The sequence below is a fragment of the Dasypus novemcinctus genome, chromosome 3 (genome assembly GCF_030445035.2).
Source record: "Dasypus novemcinctus isolate mDasNov1 chromosome 3, mDasNov1.1.hap2, whole genome shotgun sequence".
NCBI classification, from domain to species: Eukaryota; Metazoa; Chordata; class Mammalia; order Cingulata; family Dasypodidae; genus Dasypus; species Dasypus novemcinctus.
Window position 1 is genome coordinate 136125846 of NC_080675.1, and position 25160 is coordinate 136151005.

A 25160-nucleotide genomic window follows, 5' to 3' on the forward strand; every position below is an offset into this window, starting at 1 on the left:
GCATTTGATGAGTACATTTTGGAGCACTGCTACACAGCATAGATTATAGTTTATGCTGTAAATTTTAATCATTTTCGCACTTAAAATTTTAAATATTTTAAATTGGTTAGTGAACTGAAAACATATTACAAGTTTCCATAATTCCACAAAAAGTAAAATTTATCCAAAACAGAAGTGAAAAGACTGAATTCTGTGGTGGAGAAAATAGGTTTGATTAATAAAATAATTCCATTTAAATTAACTTAAGCCCTCTTTAACAACTAGACATTAAATAAACAATAAGGGAATAGGTATATATGTGTACAAAAAGCTACCAACAGTCCCAGTTATAGTCCAGTTGGAAACATATTTTGTCAAGCTTACCAATCCATTTGTAGCAGTCAGAAATGGAATGGGTAAAAAATATATGACACTTCATTAGTTTGTTTCTATGATAACAACAGTATCTTCCTCTGACTTGACAGTGCCCAAGAAATTATACGATGAATATGTTGGTTACTATTATTATCATTCTTATCATTAAACTTCCTAATTTAAAATTTCATGATATAAAGTTTTGACAAAAGCAAATCGACTCTTAACCACCAATATTTTGCGTTAATTTCAGACTTAGGCACAATACAATAATACACATGCTTACTGTGGGATATCTTTCGAATAGAACTAGCTCTATCATGTCTTACAATTACAAAAGCCATAAATGTTGAAATATTAATGAAAAGAGGCAAATGGTCTAAGAAACAAACTAAGAAATGGTCTAAGAAACAAACTAAGAAACTTTGAATGTGCTTTCAAAAAATGTCAAATGCAGCATGTGGATACTTGCTACATAGTTTCAACATCAGACATGAATATTTAGAACAAAGAAATCACACATACTGTGATTACAAAAGCTGATGATGAAAGAGCCTTATTAATTTATTGGTAATTCACGAGGAGACTAGGGTAGTGTTTGAGAAGATAAAGATTAAGCATGGAAAAAATGTTATACTTTTGTCATAAGCCATGGAGGAGTGCACACATTCAAGCCCTGTTTAATCTATCTGCACATTGAAAGTGAATGACAAATCAGCTATGTGGACACCACAGCTCAGTGGTATTCATTTCTGGCTGCACATAAGAATCATCAGGAAGCTTTTAAATTATGCTTGATGCCAAGCCCCACCACACCAATTAAATTCATTTTTAGTGGGCTCCAGGTGATTCTAATGTGGAGCCAGGGTTCAGAACTACTGAGAAAACTACAAAAGAGTTTCCTTTAACAGCAGCCAGGATCACCAAGCAGGGAGTATAAATGCCTCAATGCTTTCACAATGTAGATGAAACTTAGCTACTTTGGAAAAGACACCCAATAAAATATATATCATCTAGGTTTTTAAGCATTAGAGAATTTAGTACCCATCTCCTTAGAGAAAATACAACCAAAGACTGCAAGCTTAATCCTCTTTTAGACACTTGGATTTAACTAAACAAATGCACTTATGAACAGTCTTTTCTAAATCTAAACACAGGTACACCTACAAACCATTTTAATTTTTTATTAAAACATTTTAAACTAAACTAATAGTCTTAAAAGGAAGGCTCTAAATAGCATTTTTAAATTATTACCATTTTTTATTCCCCACAAAAATTTTACTTTTTGATAATAGATAATATATATTCTTAGAATTTTAAGGGAAAACATTTTTATTTTGGAAAACAAATTAACTAAAATTAGTCATTAAGGGATTAAACAAAAACCTTGATAAGAGACATTAAGGTAATATGGTGACAAACCCAAACATTCAACTTGCCCCACTTCCCAAATTTCTACTTAAATATCTAAAAAATAAAATAAAATAAAGCCACTATTTAACACTGAAATCTTGGGAAAAATATGATCAGGATGTTACAAACTTCAAGGAATTTCAAAATAAAGTTAATTTTTTTTCTTGATTTCCTTTTTGGATTGTTCATTGCTGGCACAGAGAAACACCACTGACTTGTGCTTGTTGATTTTTGCTTGCCAATTTGCTGAATTCTTTTATTAGCACTAAGTAGCTTTTTTGTAGATATTTTTGGATTTTCTATATATAGAATCTTGTCCCTTAAGAAAAGGGATAGTTTTATTTCTCCTTTCCCATTTGGATGCCTATGATTTCTTTTTCTTTCCTAATTTCTCTCCAGAACTTGCAGTACATTGTCGAATAGCAATGGTGAAAGCAGGTATCCTTGCCTTATTCCTGATCTTAGGGGGAAGGCTATACCTCTCTGCCCCTCTCCCCCATATTTCATGCTACTCTTACAAATTATATCTTTATATTATGTGTCCACACTATAGATTTAGCCTTGCTTTTTATGAATTTGCATTTCATCATACAGTATGTGTGAGTAATAAATGTTAATTCACATAAAGCATGTAGACTACTAGGTGCCTGGCACATAATAATTACTAAATAAGTGGTGTTTTATTCTTCATTATTGTCCTCATTATTATTTGCACTGAAGACAGTGAAGTAAACAAAGCAGATAAAAATTCCTTACTTACATTTTAAATATGGGAGTAGGATGATAAACAAGTATATAAATTAAATAAAGTAGAAAGGGGTATAGAGAGTATCAGGCAGTAACAAAAACAGGGGTTACCATAACGGGGTGAACAGGGAAAGTCTCACTAAGAAGGTAACATCTGAGCAAAGACCTGACAAAGGTAAGGAAGTCAGTGAGGACGATATCTGAGGGAAGAATATACTAGCAGAAGGAATAGCCTCTTCACAGATTTTGGAGTAAGGCATATCACATTCACTGAGGAAACTAACTAGAGCAGCAAGAGAGAGGGGAGGTAGTGTGGTTAATGAAATCAGAGAAGCAACATAGGTCAGGAGTGGCAAGAGAGCTTGTGGGAGGTAGGGAGTATGCAAGATTATAGAAGGCATTATAAGCCATTGTGTGGATTTTGGCTTTTATTCTGAATTGGTAAATCATTGACAGGTTTTGATCACAGGATAATATGATCTGACTTTAGTTTTAAAGCTCATTCTGCTATTTTGAAAACAGACTATAGGAGGCAGGGCAAGGGTGAAAATAGGGAGACCAATTCAGATACTACTGCAATAACTGAGGTAAGAGATGAGGTAGCTGAACTGTGATGGTGACAAGGATTTTGGCCTGGAATAGTTGGTAGATGGAGTTACCATCAAAAGAGGTGAGGAAGACTATGGATGGAACAAGAATGGTGGGGTTAGATGAGATTCAGAATTTGATTTGGGACCTAAAAGATTAGGTATCTTTTAGACATGCAAGCAGAAAATGTGGCACAGGCAACTGGATGTATGAATATGGAATTCAGAAAAGTTTGGACTGACATATAAATTTGGGAGGTATTAGCAAGCATATAGATGATAATGAAATTAGATGATATCACCTAAGAATTAGGAGCAGGTAGAGAAGAACAGGAGTCTAAAGACCTATAAAGTATTCCATTGTTTATATGTCAGTGTAGTAGTTTGACATTATTGGTGAATTCCAAAAAGAAATATTGGATTATGTTTGTAAACTGGTCTTTTCCTCTGGGCATATGAGATATTGGATTCAGAGGTTTACTTGATTAAGTAATCAAGTAGGGCATTGAGTCCCCACTCGTTGATGGGTGGGGACTCACAGATAAATTAAGGCATGGCAAAGGACAGAGTTGGGAGTTTTGATGTTGGAGTTTTGATGGTAGAGTCTGATGCTGAAGCCTTAAGCTGGAGCCCCAGGAAGTAAGCCCATAGAGGAAAGAGAAGCCAGCCCCAGGAAGAGAAGAACCTGAGTCCAGGAAGAAGCAAGCCCTGGGAAGAGAGGAACCCTGAACCCAGAGAGAAGAAAGACCCTGGAAGGGAAGAACCCAGGAAGCCTGAACCCTGGCAGACATCGGCAGACATCTTACTCCAACAGGTGAAAATAGACTTTGGTGAGGGAAGTAACCTATGCTTTATGGCCTGGTACCTGTAAGTTCATACCCCAAATAAATACCCTTTATAAAAACCCACCAATTTCTGGTATTTTGCATCAGCACCCCTTTGGCTGACGAAAAGAGTTAGAAAGATGAGAAAGAACCAATAAAGAAGGATGTTTTAATCAGGGTTTCTCTAATGAATATAAATGCAAAAATCCTCAACAAAATACTTGCAAACTGAATCCAAAAGCACATTAAAAGAATTATACACCACAATCCAGTGGGTTTTAACCCAGGTATGCAAGGGTGATTCAATACAAGGAAATCAATTATGTAATAACCACATTAATAAATTGAAGAAGAAAAATCACATGATCTTCTTAATTGGTGCAGAAAATGCATTTGACAAAATATAGCATCCTTTCTTGAAAAAAACAAAATGAAAGATAGGAATAAAAGGAAGCTTTCTCAATATGGCAAAGTATACATATGAAAAATCCACAGCTAACATTGTATGCAACAGTGAAAAATGAAGGAAAGAGTAAGACATTTCCAGATAAAAAAAAGCTGAGGGAGTTTGTCACCATTAGACCACTCCTACAAGAGATGCGAAAGAGGGTTCTGCAGGTTGAAAGGAAAGGACACTAGACAACAGATTGAACCACAAGAAGAAATAGAGATCTCTGATAAGGATAACAACAGGGGTAAATGTAAATAGCTGTACAATTGTATTTTGGGCTTGTAAAAGGATCTAAATGGCAAATGCATCAAATATAATGAGAAATCAGTGGTTTTGGACCCATGTATAAGCCTAAAGATAGAGGGATATGGTGCCTTAGGAACATAGTTTGTATATACTATTAAGGTTAGTATCAAAGCACCCAAGACTGTTAACAGATCTAGGATTTAAGCTTCATGGTAACTATAAAGAAATATCAGGGAATATATGCAAGCTCATAGAGACATAAATTAAGAGTAGAGGTTGTCAGGGGCAAGGAGAAGGGAAATGGGAAGTTAATGCATAACTGGTGTAGGGTTTCTGTTTGGGCAGATGGGTAAGTTTCAATAACAGAAGGTGGTTAGGATACTGTGATATTGTAATGTGATTAATCCCATTGACTGGTCTGCTTGGGAGTGATTGAGATGCAATATATATATGTTCTCACAATAAAAAATGAAAAAACAGGAGCAAATAAAGGAACAGTGACAATTAAAGACAATACATGATCCTAGACAGGATCTAACAAGGGAGGAGAGAAGACTCAAAAAGAAATTATTGGGAAACATGAAAAAAATGGTATATGGATAGTAAACTTCATATTAGTGTTAAATTTCTTAATATTGCTACTGCACTTAAGATGAAAATATAAGTCAATATCCTTGCTCTTAGGAAATGTACATGGCAGGATTAAGTATTCAAGGAGCATGCTATATACAAACTACACTCAAGTGTTCACAAAATGGACTGATAGAGAAACAGATAGATGGACCGATAGAATAATGGACAGGTAAAACTATGACAAATGTGACAAAACTGGTGAATCTGGTTAATTGGAGAATAGGGGTACGCTAACGTTCTCTGTGTGGGGTTTTCCTGTAACTCTGAAAGTATTTCAAAATAAAAAGCTTAAAATTAAAATAAAAAATAGGCAAAGGACTTAAATAAGACATTTCTCCAAAAAAGATACACAAATGGCCAATAAGCACATGAAAGTAGACTCAGTATCACTGGTCATCAGGGAAATGCAAATCAAAACCACAATGAGACACCACTGCACACCCACTAGGATGCCTATTAATAAAATTTTTAAAATGAAAAAACAGAAAATAACAAATGTTGACATGGCTGCAAGGAAATAGGAACCCTCCTACATGGTTGGTAGAAATGTAAAGTGGTGCCACTGCTATGGAAAACAGTTTGGTGATCCCTCAAAAAGTTAAATCCAAATTATTCTAGGCATATATGAAAGCAGGGACTTGAACAGATATTTGTATACCAATATTAATAGCAGCATTACTTACAAAAGCCAGAGATGGAAGCAACTCATGTGTCCATCAACAGTAAATGGATACAAAAAATGAATACTGTTCAGCTATAAAAAGGAATAAAGATCTGATACATGCTATAACATGGACAAATCTTAAAGTCACCGTGCTGAGTGAAATAAGCCAGACACGGAAGAGTATATATTGTATGATTTCACTTACATGAAATAACTAGAATATGCACATTCAGGGACAGAGAGAAAGTAGATCAAAGGCTAACAGGGGCAGGGGAATGGGAAAGGGAATGGGGATTCAGTAGTTAATGAATGCAGAATTTCTATATGGTATGACAGAAAAGTTTTGACAATAGATGGTAGTAATGGTGGCATAACATTTTAACTGTAATTAAAGCCACTGAATTGTATGCGTGAAAGTGGTTAAAATGGGAAATGTTATTTTGTATATATGTTACCACAATTTTTAAAAACCAATGGTGTAGGTATTAATAAATAATCCTATTTTACACAGGAGGAAACTAAGGCATAGAGAGGTTAAATAACTAGCTAAAGGTTATACAATTAATAGGTGGCAATGATGGGATTAAAAAACAGACCATCTGACTCCTGAAGTCTGCTAATACAGTAAGCACTCAGTGAGTGTTTGCTAAATAAATAAATAAATAATAAATGAATGAGTGCATATGACTTAATTCCATTTTGAAATATAAGTATGTCTGGAGATCTATGACTAGAAAAAGAACTAAAAGGATATAAGATATTAACAGTAGTTAATTTCAGTGTGTGCAATAATGGGTTTGTTTGTTTTTTAATTTTCTATAATGAGTTGCACTACATTTGTAGTTTACACTTTTAATTACCTAAAAAATCATGTTATAGAATAACAGAAATGACATGGAACAATATGCACAAGGTACAAAGTGGGGCAAAGAAGCAATTATCAAGCATTATAAACAGACTGATTTCCGTTTTGGAAAGAAGGAAAATTTTTTCTTTTCTTTTAGAAAGAAAAGAGAAAAAAAAGGGAAGAGGGAGAGAATGAAAAGAAGGAAGAAGGGAGAGAAAAGGAAAGGGAAAGTTTAGGAGAAAAAGGAACAAAAGCATAAATAGGTAAGGGTAAAAAACATGCACAGGAAAAAAACCTGGAAGTCAATTTGCCAAATGTTAAAAGTAGCACTCTAAATTGCTCGGATTGTGGATTTTATTAATTTTCTTTGGCGGGGAGGGGTTGAATTTTTTGTTATAAATTTTTAAAGTTTTATTCTCCCTTCATGTTAATGGCTTTTTTCTAGTATTACAGTTTGTTTTTTCCTAAGAGAGAAGTAGTAATGAAAACTTAACCTCTATTCTCACTTGTGTAAATCTCAACAACTTCCCAAAATAAAAAACTTGGTTTTCTTAATCTTAGGTTTAATGGAGTGGTATTAACATGTGTAAACTACAAAATCAGCTAATAAAAATGATTACCTCAACTTGTGCTTGTTGCCTTGCTAAAATTATGTTAAAAACATCAAGGTTCTTCTCCAAGTCCTATAAAACAAAGAGACTGTTGTAAACAAAGAAAATGATCATTAATGAAAAAAATTTTCTTCTATGATTCCTATGCTTATCTATTCCATTAATAGTACCTGTGATCTAGTGAAAATTTAAGTATAAATTTGAACATATACTTGGCTTTGAAATTTTTTAGTTTTTATAACAGACAAAATAAATTTTCTAAGGAAGAATACCCTTTTTAAATAGAGTTTGAAAAAAAGAATTCTGTAAGATCATTATCATTTACAGATAGCCATATGAGTACAGGGAAACAAGAATATTTCAGCAAGAGACTTGTTTTAGGTACCATCCTTATAATTATTACTTCTGATCCTCCCTATCTTATATTATTTTACAACCATTGTACTTAAGGCACCATTGTAAACCACACATAATTTTAGAATGTTCAGTTCTGCAAATCAAAAGTAGGCTAAAGAAGAAAGTTATTTGAAGAGTTTACATAAGCAGGGTAGGGGGAATCTAACATTTACTGGGTGACCTGTATGCCAGGTACTTTATTATTTTTTTTTCTTTAAGATTTATTTTATTTATTCCCCCTCCTCATTCCCCCATTGTCTGCTCTCTGTGTATTCTTCTGTGTCTGCTTGTATTCTCATTAGGCGGCTCTGGTAACCCATCCTGGGACCTTCCAGAGTGGGAGAGGAGCAATTACTCTCTTGTGCCACCTCAGCTCCCTGTTCTGCTACTTCTTCTTATTTTCTCTCCTCTCTATCTCCTGTTGCATCATTTTGCTGCACCATCTCTCCATGTCCGCCAGCACTCTTGCGCATGGCCGCATTCCAGGATGGGCCGGCACTCCACGTGGGCCAGCTTGCTCTCACCAGGAGGCCCTAGGGATTGAACCCTGGACCTCCTACATGGTAGACAGGAGCCCGATTGGTTGAGCTACATCAGTTTCCCAGGTACTTTATGTGCCAACTTATACAATTCTTCCAACTCTGTTTCCATGTTATACACAAGAACACCAGATCTGATACTAAAAAACTTGTGTCCACATGCAAAACACTTGGTAAATGTCTAAAAAGCACCTAAACCCAAAACCATCTGATGCCAATACTTATGCTTTCTAGTTCAACATAATAGTGATCACCATATATTTCAGAACAATAAGAATTCAACACTGATTCATATTATGAATCAGTGGCAGAAATAGTTTTATAACCAAGTTCAGATGATTTTAAGCAAATTTTGTATACAGCATAAGACTCCTCCTATCACAAGAAGAAGTTTAAAAACTGTTTTTTTTTTTAAACTCTTAAAAATCCACTCCCACATATAAATATGGGGCCTTTACTAATAAAGCATATAAGATACATCAAACTAATAATAAACACATATTTGAACAGCTCTGACATTGACTTTCTAAACATTATTATGAAAATCAAATTCCCCCAAATAATTTATGATAATCATATTTTATCTAATATTAGGATGGGTAAAAAAGTTATTTAAGATAGATGAAAAAAACTGGAATCTCTTTCAAAAAGAGATCAGTTTTGTTTTTTCTAAAATGACATTTTTGTTCAAACTTAACAGAGCAACTTCCATTAATATAAATAACTCACAAAAATTAATACTGAAGGATGATGAAACAAACAATAGCTTTCACTTATATATACAAGATATACCTGAATGTGTTTCTGTATTTCTTCTGAAACTTTAATCTGGGTTAGCTTGTTTTTATAGGCATTTTTATAACTCTTGACCAACTGCCTGTGCTTTTTTATATTACTCCATGACCACATCTGAGTATGTCTTCTAATATGAACTTCAAGAACAGCATCAATTGCATATTTCCACCTGCAAATCAAATTTTGTTAGGGAACATTTGAAAATAAAGGCTTAAGAAAAGACAGGAATATCAAGAGGAAAGACTTTGACATTTTAGATCTATAACAGCAAACCTTTTTTTGTTTTTATTAACTGTTTTCCTATAAGAGCTCAGCAATAACATTTCAATTCCCCAGTATCAATTTCTGACTTAAATAAATTGAGATACAAGGAAACCACTCCATGAAGAGGGTATGTATAAAAATAATAAAGGCACAAAATACCATGTTGTGGGAAATTAATAGTATACCCATATTACTATAACATTCAGTACCTGTGGATCACTACTAGGCAATAAGACTTTAAGAACTCTTGAAATATAGTTAAAAATTTGAGAGTAATCTAGAAGCAGGAATACAACAGGTTGTATTTATTAAAAAAGTGACATGGAACATATAAAAGAGCTCTCTTTTCTATTAAAAAAAAAAAAAAGTGGATGCATTGGATGGTTTTAAAGGTCTCTAACTCTGAGAGTCCCCAATTATATGATTATACGTTTCTCAGAAAGAAAAAAAAAAAGCCAATTCTAACTTACCATTGTTGACCATTGGTATGAAGTGGTAAATAAGGCTTAAATTTCCTGTAAGGAGCATTTCTAAACATGTAATCCACTGACTCCAAAAAGTCAATCATACTTAGGTACTATCAAAATAAAAACAAATTATTTATTACATTACACACATGGATGAACACCATGTTTTATTCTATTTTTCAGTCTAATAGGATTCCAATTTCCCTGAACAATGACAATCGCAGTTGCCTGGTAAAACAATAATATACTATATTTCATCAGATTTACGATACCATCAATTATAAGTTGGAGAATTATTTTTTTGGTTTCACTACAAAAGAAAAAAGTACTGCCAATTAAATTGCGCCATACCACCAGTAATAACATGCATCCTATTTTTAGATATGTGAAAATGTGAAATAAATGTGCATCTCAGAAACAATGAAATATGGTATTTGTATCTGCTGACATGGAATATATCTATTTCTAAAACTATATATTTTTCCTCTGGACCACATTATAGCACTAGCTATCTGTAAGTTGATTAATAAATTGCTCTAGAAAATTACTTTTAAATAAAGCAAGATAGAGCTATTTAAGCATCCATCTTACCACCAACACAGCAACTCTGTAGATCTGATAAACAGCTAAAATGAAAAACACACACATATACACATACAACTAACATAACTGTAGACAAAAGTAAGAAATGGCTCTCTAGCTTTTCCTACTCTCCAATTTTTCTTAATGCAAAAGGTTCCCAAGTATCTATTTAGGACTTGAAATGTGGCTACTGTGAACTTAAAGTAAGTGTAAAATGATCCCCAGAATTCAAAGACTTAAGTTTAAAAGAAAAAGAATATAAAAACTCATTAACATGACCACAGAATCTGTGTGTCTCTGGAGTCCTCAGGAGCACCAGTACCAGGGGTTGCATCTACTTTGACTGTCTCTGGGATCCTCCTAAGGCATGTGTAAGCACAACCCCTTTGATGACCTCCCGACTCTTTTTTGAAGACTCTTAGCCATATAAATTCATTTGTCTCTACCACTTCCTGCTTTTATTCAAGGTCTTTTTCTAGTTTAATCACCAGTTAGTGATTGGCAGTAATCCTTCAGTGCCAGGGAGGTTCATCACTGGGAATTATGTCCCACACTGGGGGAAGGTAATGCATTTACATGCGAGTTAGGCTTAAAGAGTGGCAACATGGAGGCTCTCAGGAGGTAACTCTTAGGTACCCTGCAGCTCCAGGCCTAGTTGAAATTTCAGGCACACAGGCTCATAAGCATAGTCATCAGTATCAAGTGTTCATCATTGGACCATCATTCTTCACTGGTCTTTGCCCTTGCATTTGGGGGACTGCTGCTGTTCCATTGGGAAATGTGACAGAGCTTCCCTGGCTAGAAACTCAGCACTCCCTCAGTTGTCATTTGTAACTGTAATTACTATGAAAATACCCAATGCATATCTGAACATTTTTATATACCCTATATACATGCCCTGGATAACTCCCTCCCAACCATGTGCCCCCCATCAATAACACCCCACACCAGTAGTCCTCCCTCCCCTGCCTTAGTTGAATGTGGTCTAAAACTTCAAAAATGAGGCCTATTTTATTGCCAAATTCAATTAATAGGAAAATGAAATAGTAACAATAGGTTTAAAGATTAGAAATAGAATACCTACTAATTTAGAAAAACTAAAGTAAAAATAAATTGGGGTATTAAAAAATGAAAAATATCAAAACTTTGTTTTTAACGTTTTGCCTTTCATCACTGTAATAAGTGTTGTCTTGTATGTACAGTGGCAAGGCAATTTATTTCATTTCTTCCTCATTATCTACATTCTTTTTTTTTTTTTAATTTTTAATTTTGTCTTCAAAAAAGTTTTAGATCACAGTGATTCCTATATACAATATAGGGGATTCCTATATATCCAACATCAAACCCTTTTCCCCCTTCCCCAGCAATGATCTTTTCACATGTTCATGTTATACTTGCTGCAGCTAATGTACAGATATTGAAACAGAGCTACTAAATATGGTTCCCTTTTGGTTTACATTATGGTTTATATTTTAGACTGTACAATTTTCTAAATTTTTAGTTACCTTAATTTTTACATTGATCACATGTTGAAAAGATACCATTTTGGATATGTTAGGTTAAAAGATATATGCTATTAAAGTTAACTTCACCTTTTACTTTACTTTTTTAATGCAGCTACTAGAAAATTTTAAATTTTATACAGAACTCACATTATATTTTAATTGGACAGCACTGAACTAGAAGCTCAATTAGCTAAATGTCTTGTCCGCCATTCACTTCCAACTCTCTGGTTCATTACCCAAACTCCCTGGGCATATAACCAATCTTAAGAGACAAATGGAGGAAAAAAGCTGCCAACAGACCCTTTCTAATAATTAAGAAATTAAAACACCTACTATTAAAAAATGAGGTGAGAAAAACACATTAAAATTTTTCAAAATAACTGGTAATCAAACAGAAAGTGTCATTCACTCCAGCTTGATATCACTCTCCACCACTAAGGAAAAGATCAGATAAAATGAAATAAGCTATTTCTTAAATTTGAAGCTTTACTTTAAAAAAAAAAAGGTATTTTCAAAATCAAATCTCAGAATAAAGAAACAAAAGTACCACCAGAGTACTGAAGGAGAAGGTTATCCCTTCTTCTTAGGCAAACCCTTCTTGTATTCACCGAAGGCAAAAGCAGCCAAGATTTAGTGTTAATCTATGCTAGATATATCCACCTGAACCTTACCTGAGGCTTGGTCAGTTCAATGGCAATATTTTGTACTTCTATGTTCCAAACAAGTTTGGGTGTTTTGAGTTCTGTTTCTGCATAAGGATTTATGTAGAGTTTTGCAGAGGCTGATACGGGCTGGAAAACTTACATCACATGGGAAGACATAGGATATATTTAAATGCTGTTTACACATGAACAATTGTAAATAATTATGACAACATTGTTACTCTGAAAATAAGAAATCTGATCAAAAATATATGTAACAAAATTGCTACCAAAAAACATTTAAGCATCTACTACGTGCATAACACCAGTTACAAAGCTCAATGGTAAAAGTGAAAATTCCAGGAAGGAAATTAGAATCCTATACTTCTAAATGAGAAACGTACAAAAAATATACAATCTACTCTATTCACAAAATATATAAAATTAGGCATTTCTTCCCTGCTACAAGGACAGAAGTAAAATTTGATTCATTTCTTTCTTACTTAATCACTGGCATAATTTAGGAACAGAATCATGAATAAAATTCTTTTTACCCAGAAAAAAATTGCATACCACTATATGATTTTCAAAATGATTCAATACATATATATTAGAATTAACTAAAGAAAATAATTCTCAAATTTAAAAAAATAGTATGAAATAGTATATTACAGCAGATAGGACAAAATTTTAACTATGAATAATATTAAAATTACATAAATTGAGATGATTTATGGTATTTACTAATTTCATAAAATTGTACAAAAATTTAAGTGGAAAATGCCTCAGAATGAAATTGTAGATTTTTTCTTAACTAGTTCTTTCAAAACAATAAAACAAAATGTTTTCAAAAACTGGTAGCACTTGAAAATTTTATCACCAATAAATACAGGAGAATAGGAAAATAAGCGAAAGTGCTAATTATCATACAGGGGCAATTAGCTAAAAAGAGAATACAAAGAAAATAAAAGTGAACCAGGGTAACATGGAATATGGAAGTACATGGGCATGAGAGCTGAGAATGATCATAAAGGGAAACATTTTTTTTAAATCATTTTAGAATGTAACTCTGGAGTGGAAAAAACAAGATAGGATAAATAGATAAACCAGCAGATTTGTTAGACATGTATTTAAGAAGTAAATAAAAGTGCAGCTGCCATAGAAAAGCTCACTTAAGAAATATCTAAAATAATCAGTTTTCCCCAACATTGCAATAGTGACAAACTAGGAGGGACCTGAATACCCAAAATACAGAGATTCAGTTATTTTTATAAACCTCAATATGAAAACTATGATGACAATAAGAAGGTAAGAAGAAAACATGAAAGTCAAGGTGGACTGGCTGTTCAAAGTGAACCACAGCCACACACCCCTTCTCTCTCTCTCTCTCCAGTACAGGACACATTACGGTCTATTCCTCAATGACTAGATATAATCTAAATATGCTATATCAAAAAACCAAGGTATAAAATTATTTTCACTCTCTGTGTCAAAGTAACTTTATCAAAATACATATATTAAAGTATTTAATTTTATGTTTCCTACATCATGAAATTAACTTTTACCATTACTTACTGTACTGATGCTTTGGAGACATATTGCTACTTGTAAGAATTTCACTTTTCAGCTGATCCTAAACAGAAAATTGAATTAAATAAGAATGAAAAAGAAAACACGTATTCAAACACACACCAAAAAAAACTTGGTATTTAAATCAGTATCTATACTCCCTGTTTAGTAACCAGAAATCCAATGAGAAAAACACACTGAACAGCATTTACAGGTACATTTCTTTAGCATAAAAATATATAAGTAGACAATTTTTAAAAAATTCTAAATATCTAGAAACATTATAACATTGTGCTCCCCTCATATAAAAATATATGAATATATATATGAATATACAGATATAGGAAATGGTATAGTAAATATATTCTAGTCACTAGCAAACTATTTGTTACAGTATCTGAAAAATGAGAAGAGAAACTTGGAATTAATTCAGTCCAAATGATTCAACTATTATTCTTTTCTCCTCTAAGTAAACAAAATAAATATAACTAAGACTGGCTTTGCACATTTTTTGAATTAATCTTTCACTATTCAGGAAATCGTAACAACAAATACTTATCACATTTGCCAAGGATGTATTCTTTAGATCTGAAAGACATCATCTTTCTTCACAATACTCTTAAAGTAACCATTCTCATATGAAAAATATAATGTAACAAGATTGCCATCAAAATGAGTGCAAAAAATACATAAGTGCAGCTTAAATTTAATACTATAGTATTTCTTCTTACTGTCTAGTAACACTGTTCTTAGCAACATTATTCAAAACATCTATAGACAAAGGTGGAAGTAACCCAAGTGCCCATCAACAGAGGAACAAATAAACAAAATATGGTATATACATACAATGGAGTATTATTCAGTCATAAAAAGAAATGATGTTCTGATACATGCTACAGCATGAATGAACCTTGAAGATAACATGTTGAGTGAAACATGCCAGACACAAAAGGACAGACATTGAATGATTTCACTTATATGAAATTAACAATAATATGCAAATTCACAGAAAGTAGGTCATAGGTTACTGGACAGGGGTGGAGAAATAGGTGGAGGGGAAATGCAGACTCAATCCTTAGTGGGTATAGAATTTTCTGTGATGGAAAAATTTAGGGAATAAATGGTGGCACAACATTGTAAATATAACTGATGACACTGAATTGTAAATGGAAAATTTTATGTTGTCTATATTACCACAATATAAAAAAATAAATAATAAAATGTTTTTAAAGACATAATAGATTCCAAAAAATGTGTTTTCACTTCTGATTTATTCACATACAAGTTAAACAAATGACTTACAATCTGTCCTCAAATTTAAGGAGTATATAGTTGGCTCTTTCATGTACACACTAAAATTAAAATTACCAAGATCTGTTCCCTTGCTCCCTGGTAAGACATACTGCAGTTTACATTCCAGTAAGTGCTGAGACTATCAAGTCGTAGAAGCTGAAAAAGAAAAATGAAAGGATCAAACAACTAACCACTGAAGTTATGAATCCTTATTAAAAGATTATTCTCATGTTTATTATTCTAAAATTAACCAAATGCCATTTCAAACTTTTAAAGGAAAGAAAATAATGCAAAAATGGGGAAAATATATTCATGCTACTTATATAATTTATTAAGTCTAGCATTTGCTAAATTGTGCATTAAAGAACACTATTTCTAAGGGATTCATTCATTCAATTATCAAAAATTTATTGAGAATTTAGTATTTAACAGGTCCTATAAATGTTTTACTAAATAAGAAAAACACGATCCCTCTAGTGGATATCATTGGCTGTTTGGGGGCAGAGTAGGGAGAAAGAGGATTCTGTAATCTACAAGGTGGGGAAAGATACATAAAACTCATCCTTCTTAGATATTTCCAATGTTTATTACCATATTTAAAGCACTGTGAAGCTGTTTAAAACAAAATGAAACATGCCATTTCAACTACGTATGCCATTTCAACTACACAGCCAGTAGTCGTACTTGGTAAACAATATTTTTTCTACTAATGATATCTCGATTACCAAATTCTCCATAAAATGCCATTTGGGAAATACTGATTTTATCCAGTTTCTTCATTTTATAGGTGAAAAGCCTAAAGCTCAGAGAGGGTATATGATTATAGAAGGTCAATACCAGACCATAGACTTTTTTTTCCTTAGGAGGTACTAGGAGACTGAACCCAGGACCTCATACATGGGAAGCAGATGCTCAACCACTGAGCTACATCTGCTTCCAAAGACAGTTGGTTTTTTCATTTGTTTGTTTTTAGGAGGTACCAGGGATCAAATCTGGGACCTCACACATGGGAAGCAGGTGCTCAGCCACTGAGCTACATCCACTCCCAGACTTTTTAACTCACATTCCAGTGACATGTTCTGTTCCACTGAGTTTTCTTTAAAAAAAATACATAAATGTTTATACCTTGGAAACTAACAAGGAATTACTAGTCTAACATAATATGATACTGAGACAGGTTAGTATAGTCAAAGAGGGAAGGCAGATCAGACCCAGCAGAGCACATGGCCATGAGACCCCACTCGGAAACCTCCTGAAGAGAAGGCTGCCAGAAAGATCCCACAAGACTCTGGCCACGAGATCCCATTTGGAACTCTGTCCAGAGTCAAGGGGAAGCCCTGAATACCTTCAAACAAAAGGCCTCACAATTGGCCCTCTAAGAGCTAACAGGTGGGGTAACCAATCAGAACAGAAAAGAGCTGGGGCCACTCCCCAACATTATGAAGGGGGAGGAGTCAAAGTCTTAAAAAGGCCTGCGATGCATCCTGTACCATGCCCACATCCATATCTATTTGTTCCTTAATAAACTCTTTACCCCCTTACCTACCTTATGGTATATCCTTAATACTCTTATGCAACATAAGCCAAGAACCTAGAAGCCCAGAACCCAGAGCCTTCCGCTAACAATACCTTGTATATATTTTTTTCTGCTTCATTTAATATGCACGGAGTCCAGTGTTCATTTGCAGTCTAAAAAAAGGAAAGAGAAAAACTGTAGAAATGTGGTCTGGAGTCACAAAACAGTTTTTAAAAACTGGCTAAAAAAAACTTAGAAAGAAAAGGCACCTAGCTAATGTTAGCTAATATTAGCTGTCTATTTCTTTACATATTAGTATGACAAAATCAAAGAAATAACAAAAATAGAATTGAGGAAGTTCTAAGTTAACTTTGTGTTCATATATTCATTCACTCATAAAAGAACTGTTGAGCTATTATGTGTCTGAACTGTGAAAGGAATTGGATATGAATAAAAGTCTATAATCTACTGAAGAAGACTCACATTTTTTTAAAAATAAAAATAAATATGGTAAAATAGGAAAATAATCAGAAGAGTATAAAAACCACAGCATAACCATGATTCCAGAAGGACAGAATGGTCAGCAATGCCAAAGGCTGCCATGAGATAAACTAAGATAGACCTATTTAGCAACAAGGGCATCACTGATAAACTTGTTAAGAAGTTGCAGTGGAGGAGAAGAGTCAGAGTACAGTGGAATGGAGTTAGTGGAAGACAAAAAGTAAAGATAGCAAGCAAGAAAATTCTCTCAAAAAGTTTGGTCTGAAAGAGGAGGAGAAGGGCAAGGCAGCAGTTAATGGAACCTGAGTGAAAGTTAAGGGAAGGCATTTTAATTTTGTTGTAAAAGACCAACTTGAATGTATTCAAATACATACATGAAGGAGGCCTTTGAGAGAGAAAGAAGCTTAAGATTTAGGAAAGAAAGGGAGACTGACAGAAGGAAGGGAGGGAGGAAGAGTGCTTTACATAAACTATCTCATTTAATTATCACGAAACACTAACAGGGAGGCACCATGGTTACCAGTACAATATGTTACAAATGCTTTAACAAAATATAATGGGTGGGGGGCATAAAAGAGGGAGCAGTAAATTCTAAGAGGGAAGTAAAACAAGAATGGAAAGAAAAGGCAATCTCATAAGTAAAACCCTGTATAGAATCACAGGGCAAAGAGGAAAAAGGCAGGCAGGCAAAAAAGGCAGTATGAAGAGTCTGATGATCAACAATAGTGCACACTTAGGAAATTCCACATCATCATTATGCACTAGTATGCCTTTTATTAGACAATGGGATATATATGGCTTTTTGTATTTTTGTTCAGAGCTCAAAGTTAAAAGTTCATTTATGACCACTAAGTCTAAGTATTCTGGAACAATTATCTCTCTGTCCTTCAGAACACACGCGTGATCTTGTTAATGGGGTTAATGTATATCTCTTCTCTTTTTTTTTACTGAAAGCCACTTCAACTTCATTTTAGAAACAGGCAGAGGATAAACAGCATATTAAATATAGACTCTTTCCTTTCCTTTTTTTTCTCCAGCTCCTTTTCTTCAGTCTCGGCTTTGTTCTTAAACTGGATGTGTATCTCTACTTCTCTGAATGATAGATCATTCTTAAAGATTCCATATAGCTGCATCCTTTTAATCGGTGTTTCTGCCAGTCCACCTCACTTCTATTTTTCCTCTTTTTCCCTACTTAGGTCCTCTCCATACAAATAATCATAAAGCAAATTCGTGTATTCGGTATAATTTACTGTCCAAGGCCCTTAACTTTATTGAAAGTATATAACTAAACCACATCTTTTTCTCTACAGAAAACATTAATTTCGCTATTCTTCTCAACTTCTATGCCCCAGAACATGTTTCCTACCCCTTAGTTGCCCATAATAGGGAAAAAAACCTTGAAGGACTTTAAGAAAAAACAAACTGCAACCAAGCATTCAAAGAAGATTTAATACCAATCTTACTCAAGCTCTTCCAAAAAAACTGAACAAGAAGGAATGCTACCAAACTCATTCTACAAAGCCAGGTAAAGATATTATGAAAAAAGAAAATTACAGACCCACTTCCCTAATGAATTATGGATGATGTAAAAATCCTCAACAAAATACTTGCTAATCAAATCTGACAACACTTCAAAAGAATTATTCACCATGATCAAGTGAGTTTCATACCAGGCATGCAAGGGTAGTTCGATACAAGAAAATCAATCAGCATAATATACCACATTCATAAATCAAAGAAAAATTACATGATCCTAATGATTGACAAAGAAAAGGCATCTGACAAAATACAGCATCCTTTCTTGATGAAAATACTACAAAAGATAGGAATTGAAGGAAACTTTCTCAATATAATAAAGGTCATATATGAAAAACCCACAGCTAACATTGTACTCAATGGTGAAAGGCTGAAAGCTTTCCTGTTGAGATCAAGACAAGACAAGGATACCCACTATCATCCCTGTTGTTCAAGATAATGCTAGAGGCTCTAGCTAGAGTAATCAGGCAAGAAATAGAAATAAAAGGCATCCAAATCAGAAAGAAGTAAAACTTAAAACACTATTCACAGATGATATGTTCCTATATCTAGAAAGTCCCAAAAAATCTACAACAAATGCTGCTAGAGCTAATAAACAATATCAGTAGAATGTCAGGATACAAGAACAATAAGCAAAAATCTGTGGTGTTTCTATACACTAGTAATGCACAACCTGAGAAGGAAGTCAGGGAAAAAAATTCCATTTACAACAGCAACTAAAAGAAACGGATATTTTGGAATAAACTTAACCAAGGATGAAAAGCAACCATAGTCAGAAAACTACAGTGCATTCCTAAAAGAAATCAAAAAGACCTAAATAATTGGAATAACATTCCATGTTCATGGATTGGAAGACTAAATATGATGAAGATGTCAATTCTACCCAAATTTACAGATTCAACATAATCCAATAAAAATTCCACAAGCATTTTTTAAACAAATGGGAAACACAATTATCAAATTTATTTGGAAGGGTATGAGGCCACAATTAGCCAGAAATATCTTTAACCAGAAAAGCAAAGTTGGAGGACTTTCACTTCCAGACTTTAAATCATATTACCTAGCTATAAGTGGTAAAAATGAGCAGGGTACTGGCATAAAGATAAGCACATACACCAGTGGAACCAAACTGATAGTTCAAAAACACACCATCACATCTATGGTCAAGTGATTTTTGACAAGCCTGTCAAACCCACCCAACTTAGTAAGAATAGTCTATTCAACAAATAGTGCTGGGAGAACTGGATGTCCATAGCCAAAACAGAGAACCCCTATCTCACACCTCATACAAAAATTAACTCAAAATGAATCAAAGACTTAATTATAAAAGCTAGACCTGTAAAGATATAGGAAAACATCTTCAAGACCTGGTGGAAGGTGATGTATTCGTAACCTTACAATGAAAGCACAGCCCGAGCAATGAAAGAAAACATGGATAAATGGACCTCCTCAAACTTAAACACTTCTGGGATTCAAAAGACTTCATCAAGAATGTGAAAACACAGTCCACTCCATGGGAGAAAATATTTGGAAACCACATATCCTATCAGGGTTTGATTTCCATTCTATATAAAGAGATTATACAATGCAAGAGTAAAAGAGCAAGCAATCTAATTTAAAAATGATCAAAAGACTAAAACAGACATTTCTCCAAAGAGGAAATACAAATAACCAAAAAAGTTCACGAAAAAATGCTCAATATCACTAGCTATTAAGGAAATGCAAATCAAAACAACAATGAGATATCATCTTATGCCACATAGAATGGACATTTAAAAAAAAAAACAGAAAACAGTGAAGTGCTAGAGAGGATGTGGAGAAAGAGGAAAACTCCCTCACTCATGGTGGGATTGTAAAATGGTACAGCCTCTGTGGAAGAGAGTTTGGTGGTTCCTCAGGAAGCTAAATATAGAACTGCCTCATAATCCAGCAATTTCTCCACTAGGAATATATCCAGAAGAACAGAAAACTGTTATGAACAGTCATCTGCACACTGATGTTCATTGCAACCTTATTCATAATTGCCAAAAGATGGAAACAACCCAAGCATCCATCAACTGATAAATGGATAAACAAAAGGTGGTGTATACCTATGATGGAATACTATGCTGCAGTAAGAAGAAATGAAATTGGGACACACATGATAACATGATGAATACTGAAGACATTATGCTAAGTGAAGTAAGCCAGACACAAAAGAACACATTTTACATGGTCTCACTAATATGAACTAAATATGAAGAATAAAGCATGGAGTTAAAACCTAAAGTATAGGTTATTAGGAGATAAGAGGGGGGCTGTGAAGGGTACTGATGCTTAATGTATGTAGAAATTTTAATTAATTTGACTGTAAATGTGTGGAAATGGATAGAGTTGATGGTAACATATTATAATGAGTAGCAACTGGTTTATAAGTGGGACTGTGGTTGAAAAGGGTAGTCTGGGGAAGTAAATGTCATCTGAAAGAAAGCTAGAGAATAATCTAGGGACTGAATAACATAGTGAACCAAGAGGTGGATGAAGATTGTGGTTAAGAGTACAAATGCAAGAATGTCCTTCTGGGAACTAGAATGGATGCATGTCACTATTGCAGGGAGGTGGGAGTGCGGAGAAGCATGGGAAAATACAGTTAATGGAAACTATGGACCATCATTATCAGCAATACTATAATATTCTTGCATCAATGACAAAGATGTACTATTTTAATAATAGGGGATATGGAAAAAATATGCCAAATGTACACTATGGACCACAGTAGTGGTCATAATCTAATATTATCTCATAATCTATAACAATTGTTCCACAACGGTGTGGTGTATTGGTGAAGGATTCTTGTATGGGAATTCTACACATGTGCATGATTGTTTTATAAGTTCACAACTTCTATACTAAAAACGTATTTTTTAAAACTTCATTAATACTTAATCAAAATAAATTACATATACCACAATATAATTCACACACACATACATGCACAAATAAACATATTCACATGAATAAGCTATTTGGAAATCCATCTACTTGTGCCAGAATGAGCATGCAACTCTATAGAAATTTATCTTTCCCTACTTTCTCTACCTGTTTAAGATTCAGCTTTTAGTTCTTTCAAAATGCATAATACTGATATTTTTATAATAGTTAAAGTCAAATAGGCAAATCAAAATGATTTTTATAATTATTTTGTAATAATTTAATATAACACAATAATGTAATAATAGCATCACTAAAATTTTTTAACTTCTAGGAGAGCTCCAGCAAGATAAAACAAAAAATATAACAGTCTTTTGCAGCTACATTTGATTCTAGGCAATTCACCCTATAACTTTGAAATAATACTTTAAACAGAAATACTAAATGAAGCCAACATTACCAGCAAACTAAGTTCTCCCAGTGTGACACCAAATGAAAGAGGCCGCTTTGGATCAGTGACCTATCAAAGAAGAAAAGATGACATTAAAATATATGGATAATATGGGTGAATCTATGCCTCGACTCCACACAATTGGTAGCACAAGGCAATGCGTTTACAAGTTAGTCACAAACACCAACTGTATTTTTAGAAAGAAAACAGGAAGAAGGCTCTTACACAGCTGGGACTATCCATATTTTATTGTCATAACACTACCTCACAAAAATATACTTTTCCAGCAGAACTCTTTTCTTGCTAAAAGTAGGAAGACTCACTATGACTAGACTCTCCTCCAGATAGCTGAAAAGGGACAGTCTAAGTATATCAGTAGAGATATTCTTCATAGATAATAAAACTGTTACTAAATCATTTTTAAAACATTTAAGGCTGTCACACTTGGAAACGTGAACTGTCTCTCTAAGCCTTCAATTTCCTTGACATTGCAAAAATCACTTTGTTAGGAAATACCCCAGATTCTTAATATTTCATTTCCTCAGTCTCTTCACTCAAATACCCGCCAATGCTAATGTTTTGTGTATATTTCTGATCTACAATACATAAGTTATAAGCATACACAGTACTTAAATCGTACCACAGTATGCACAAAGTAATTATTTTAGACATCTTAAAGATATCAAAGTCAAATAGTTTTTTTGGTCATGACCGAAACTACAGATTTAGAGAGAGGAGAAAAAGTACAATGTTCTCAATTATCCAATATGGTCTCCAGAGTTCAGTCATGCGGATCCTCCTCAAATAGGAGAAATGCATGCTCTGCTACAGCTGAAAAGCACAAATGGTTTTATGGGCCTTGTTTTTAATTAAAATCAAACATATAATGATTTGTGAAAAAAATGTATTTTCCTTTAGTCTACTCATCTTATTCCTACAGATAACTATCTTAAAATATCTTGCAGCTATTTCAGAAGGAACTTTATTAAGTACAATTTCTCAGTTACTAATACACTACTTACAACCTAATGCTATCATCTAATGAGCATCTTTATGATAAATAATTGTTAATTCTCTATTCCCACTTCTTATAGTCTAAGATAATTTTCATTACAATTTTTTAGGTAAACACATAGGAAGAGGCAAGATAAAAGAAAGTTCCTTTTGTACTTTTTCCTTTTATATTATTTTAATATATTTGTCACTAAAAATATATATGCTAGTAAAATATATTTTTAAGGGAAACAACTGTGACTCAATTAGTTGGGCTCTCTTATACCATCTGGGAGGCCCTGGGTTTGCGTCCTGGGGCCTCCTTGTGAAGGCAGGCTCACCCACACGCCACAGAGAGCTGCCAGCCCATGCGCTGAGAAGTGCCACCGGCCCCCTGGCCCGCAAGCGCCACAGAGAGCCAACTCAGCAAGGTGATGCAGCAAAAAGGGAGACAAGTGAAAAAACACAGAAGAGCAAACAGCAAATAGACACAGAGAGCAGACAGCAAGCAAGCCACAAGGGGGGCCAGATAAATTTAAAAAATAAATACAGACACAGAAGAATGCACAGCAAAATGGACACAGAGAGCAGAAAGCGAGAAAAAAGCCACGAGGGGGGATAATAAAAAATAAATACATACATATACATATTTTTAATAATATTTGACACCACTTTAAACACTTCTGTTACTTAGCCCATTCCTGTGCATTTATGTATTTTTTTCTTATTGCAGTAACATACAAACAACTCAAAATTTCCCATTTTAACCACTTTCAAGCACACATATTAATTACATATAAAATATTGTTCTAACATCACAAACATGCGTTACCACAACTTTTCCATCACCTTAAACAGAAACTCTGTACCCACAAAGCAATAACACCTCCTTCTCCTTCCCTTGTCCAGGCCTCTGGTAACCTGTAATCTATTTTCTCTATGAAGTTTGCTTATTCTACATATTTCATATAAGTGAGTGCACCAGCATTCTTTTTTTTTAAAAAAGATTTATTTATTTATTTCTCTCCTCTCCCCCGCCCACCCCAGTTGTCTGTTCTCTGTGTCTATTTGCTGCGTCATCTTCTTTGTCCACTTCTGTTGTTGTCAGCGGAATGGGAATCTGTGTTTCTTTTTGTTGCATCATCTTGTTGTGTCAGCTCTCCGTGTGTGCAGCACCATTCCTTGGCAGGCTGCACTTCCTTTCACGCTGGGCAGCTCTCCTTGCGGGGTGCACTCCCTGCGCGTGGGGCTTCCCTATGCGGGGGACACCCCTGTGTGGCACAGCACTCCTTGCACGCATCAGCACTGTGCATGGGCCAGCTCCACACAGGTCAAGGAGGCCCGGGGTTTGAACTGTGGACCTCCCATGTGGTAGACGGACACCCTAACCACTGGGCCAAGTCCACTGCCCTAGGATTCTTAATAGAAAAATAACCAACATATTTATATATATAAACATATATATATATGATTTTCATAAGAATAGTTTCACATGACTTTGGGGATAGGCAAGTGTATTAGTCAGCCAAAAGGAGCGCTGATGCAAAGTACCAGAAATCTGTTGGCTTTTATAAAGGGTATTTATTGGGGTAAAAGCTTATAGTCACAAGACCCTAAAGGGTCCAACTCAAGGTACCATAAGAGGCACTTTCTCCCTCAAAGTCACTGGCAATGTGTTGGAGCAAGATGGCTGGTGATGTCTGCAAGAATTCAGCAGTCCTTCTTCTCTTAAGGTTGCATGATCCTAGCTGGGATAAGGCTATTCTCTGTCCTGGGGCTTGTTTTTTTCTGGGTTCAGCTGCTCAGTTCTCCTCACAAGGTCAAC

At 34.3% G+C, this 25160-nt stretch overlaps 1 protein-coding gene across 3 annotated transcripts in view; it reads right to left on the minus strand.

The window, feature by feature from the left end:
* The window catches only part of VPS13C (vacuolar protein sorting 13 homolog C), a 228122-nt gene that overhangs the window by 159542 nt on the left and 43420 nt on the right, over positions 1 to 25160 (minus strand). For all 3 annotated transcript variants that reach the window (XR_011648437.1, XM_058294293.2, XM_058294292.2), the window contains 8 exons: positions 22352 to 22411; positions 17058 to 17117; positions 15504 to 15584; positions 14142 to 14199; positions 12597 to 12724; positions 9842 to 9948; positions 9105 to 9276; positions 7387 to 7449 (listed from right to left, as the gene is read on the minus strand). Coding sequence is in view for 2 of the 3 variants with exons in the window: in XM_058294293.2 (XP_058150276.2) it covers positions 7387 to 7449; positions 9105 to 9276; positions 9842 to 9948; positions 12597 to 12724; positions 14142 to 14199; positions 15504 to 15584; positions 17058 to 17117; positions 22352 to 22411 (729 nt within the window). In the remaining variant the exon portion in view is untranslated. The remainder of the gene's footprint in view (positions 1 to 7386; positions 7450 to 9104; positions 9277 to 9841; positions 9949 to 12596; positions 12725 to 14141; positions 14200 to 15503; positions 15585 to 17057; positions 17118 to 22351; positions 22412 to 25160) is intronic.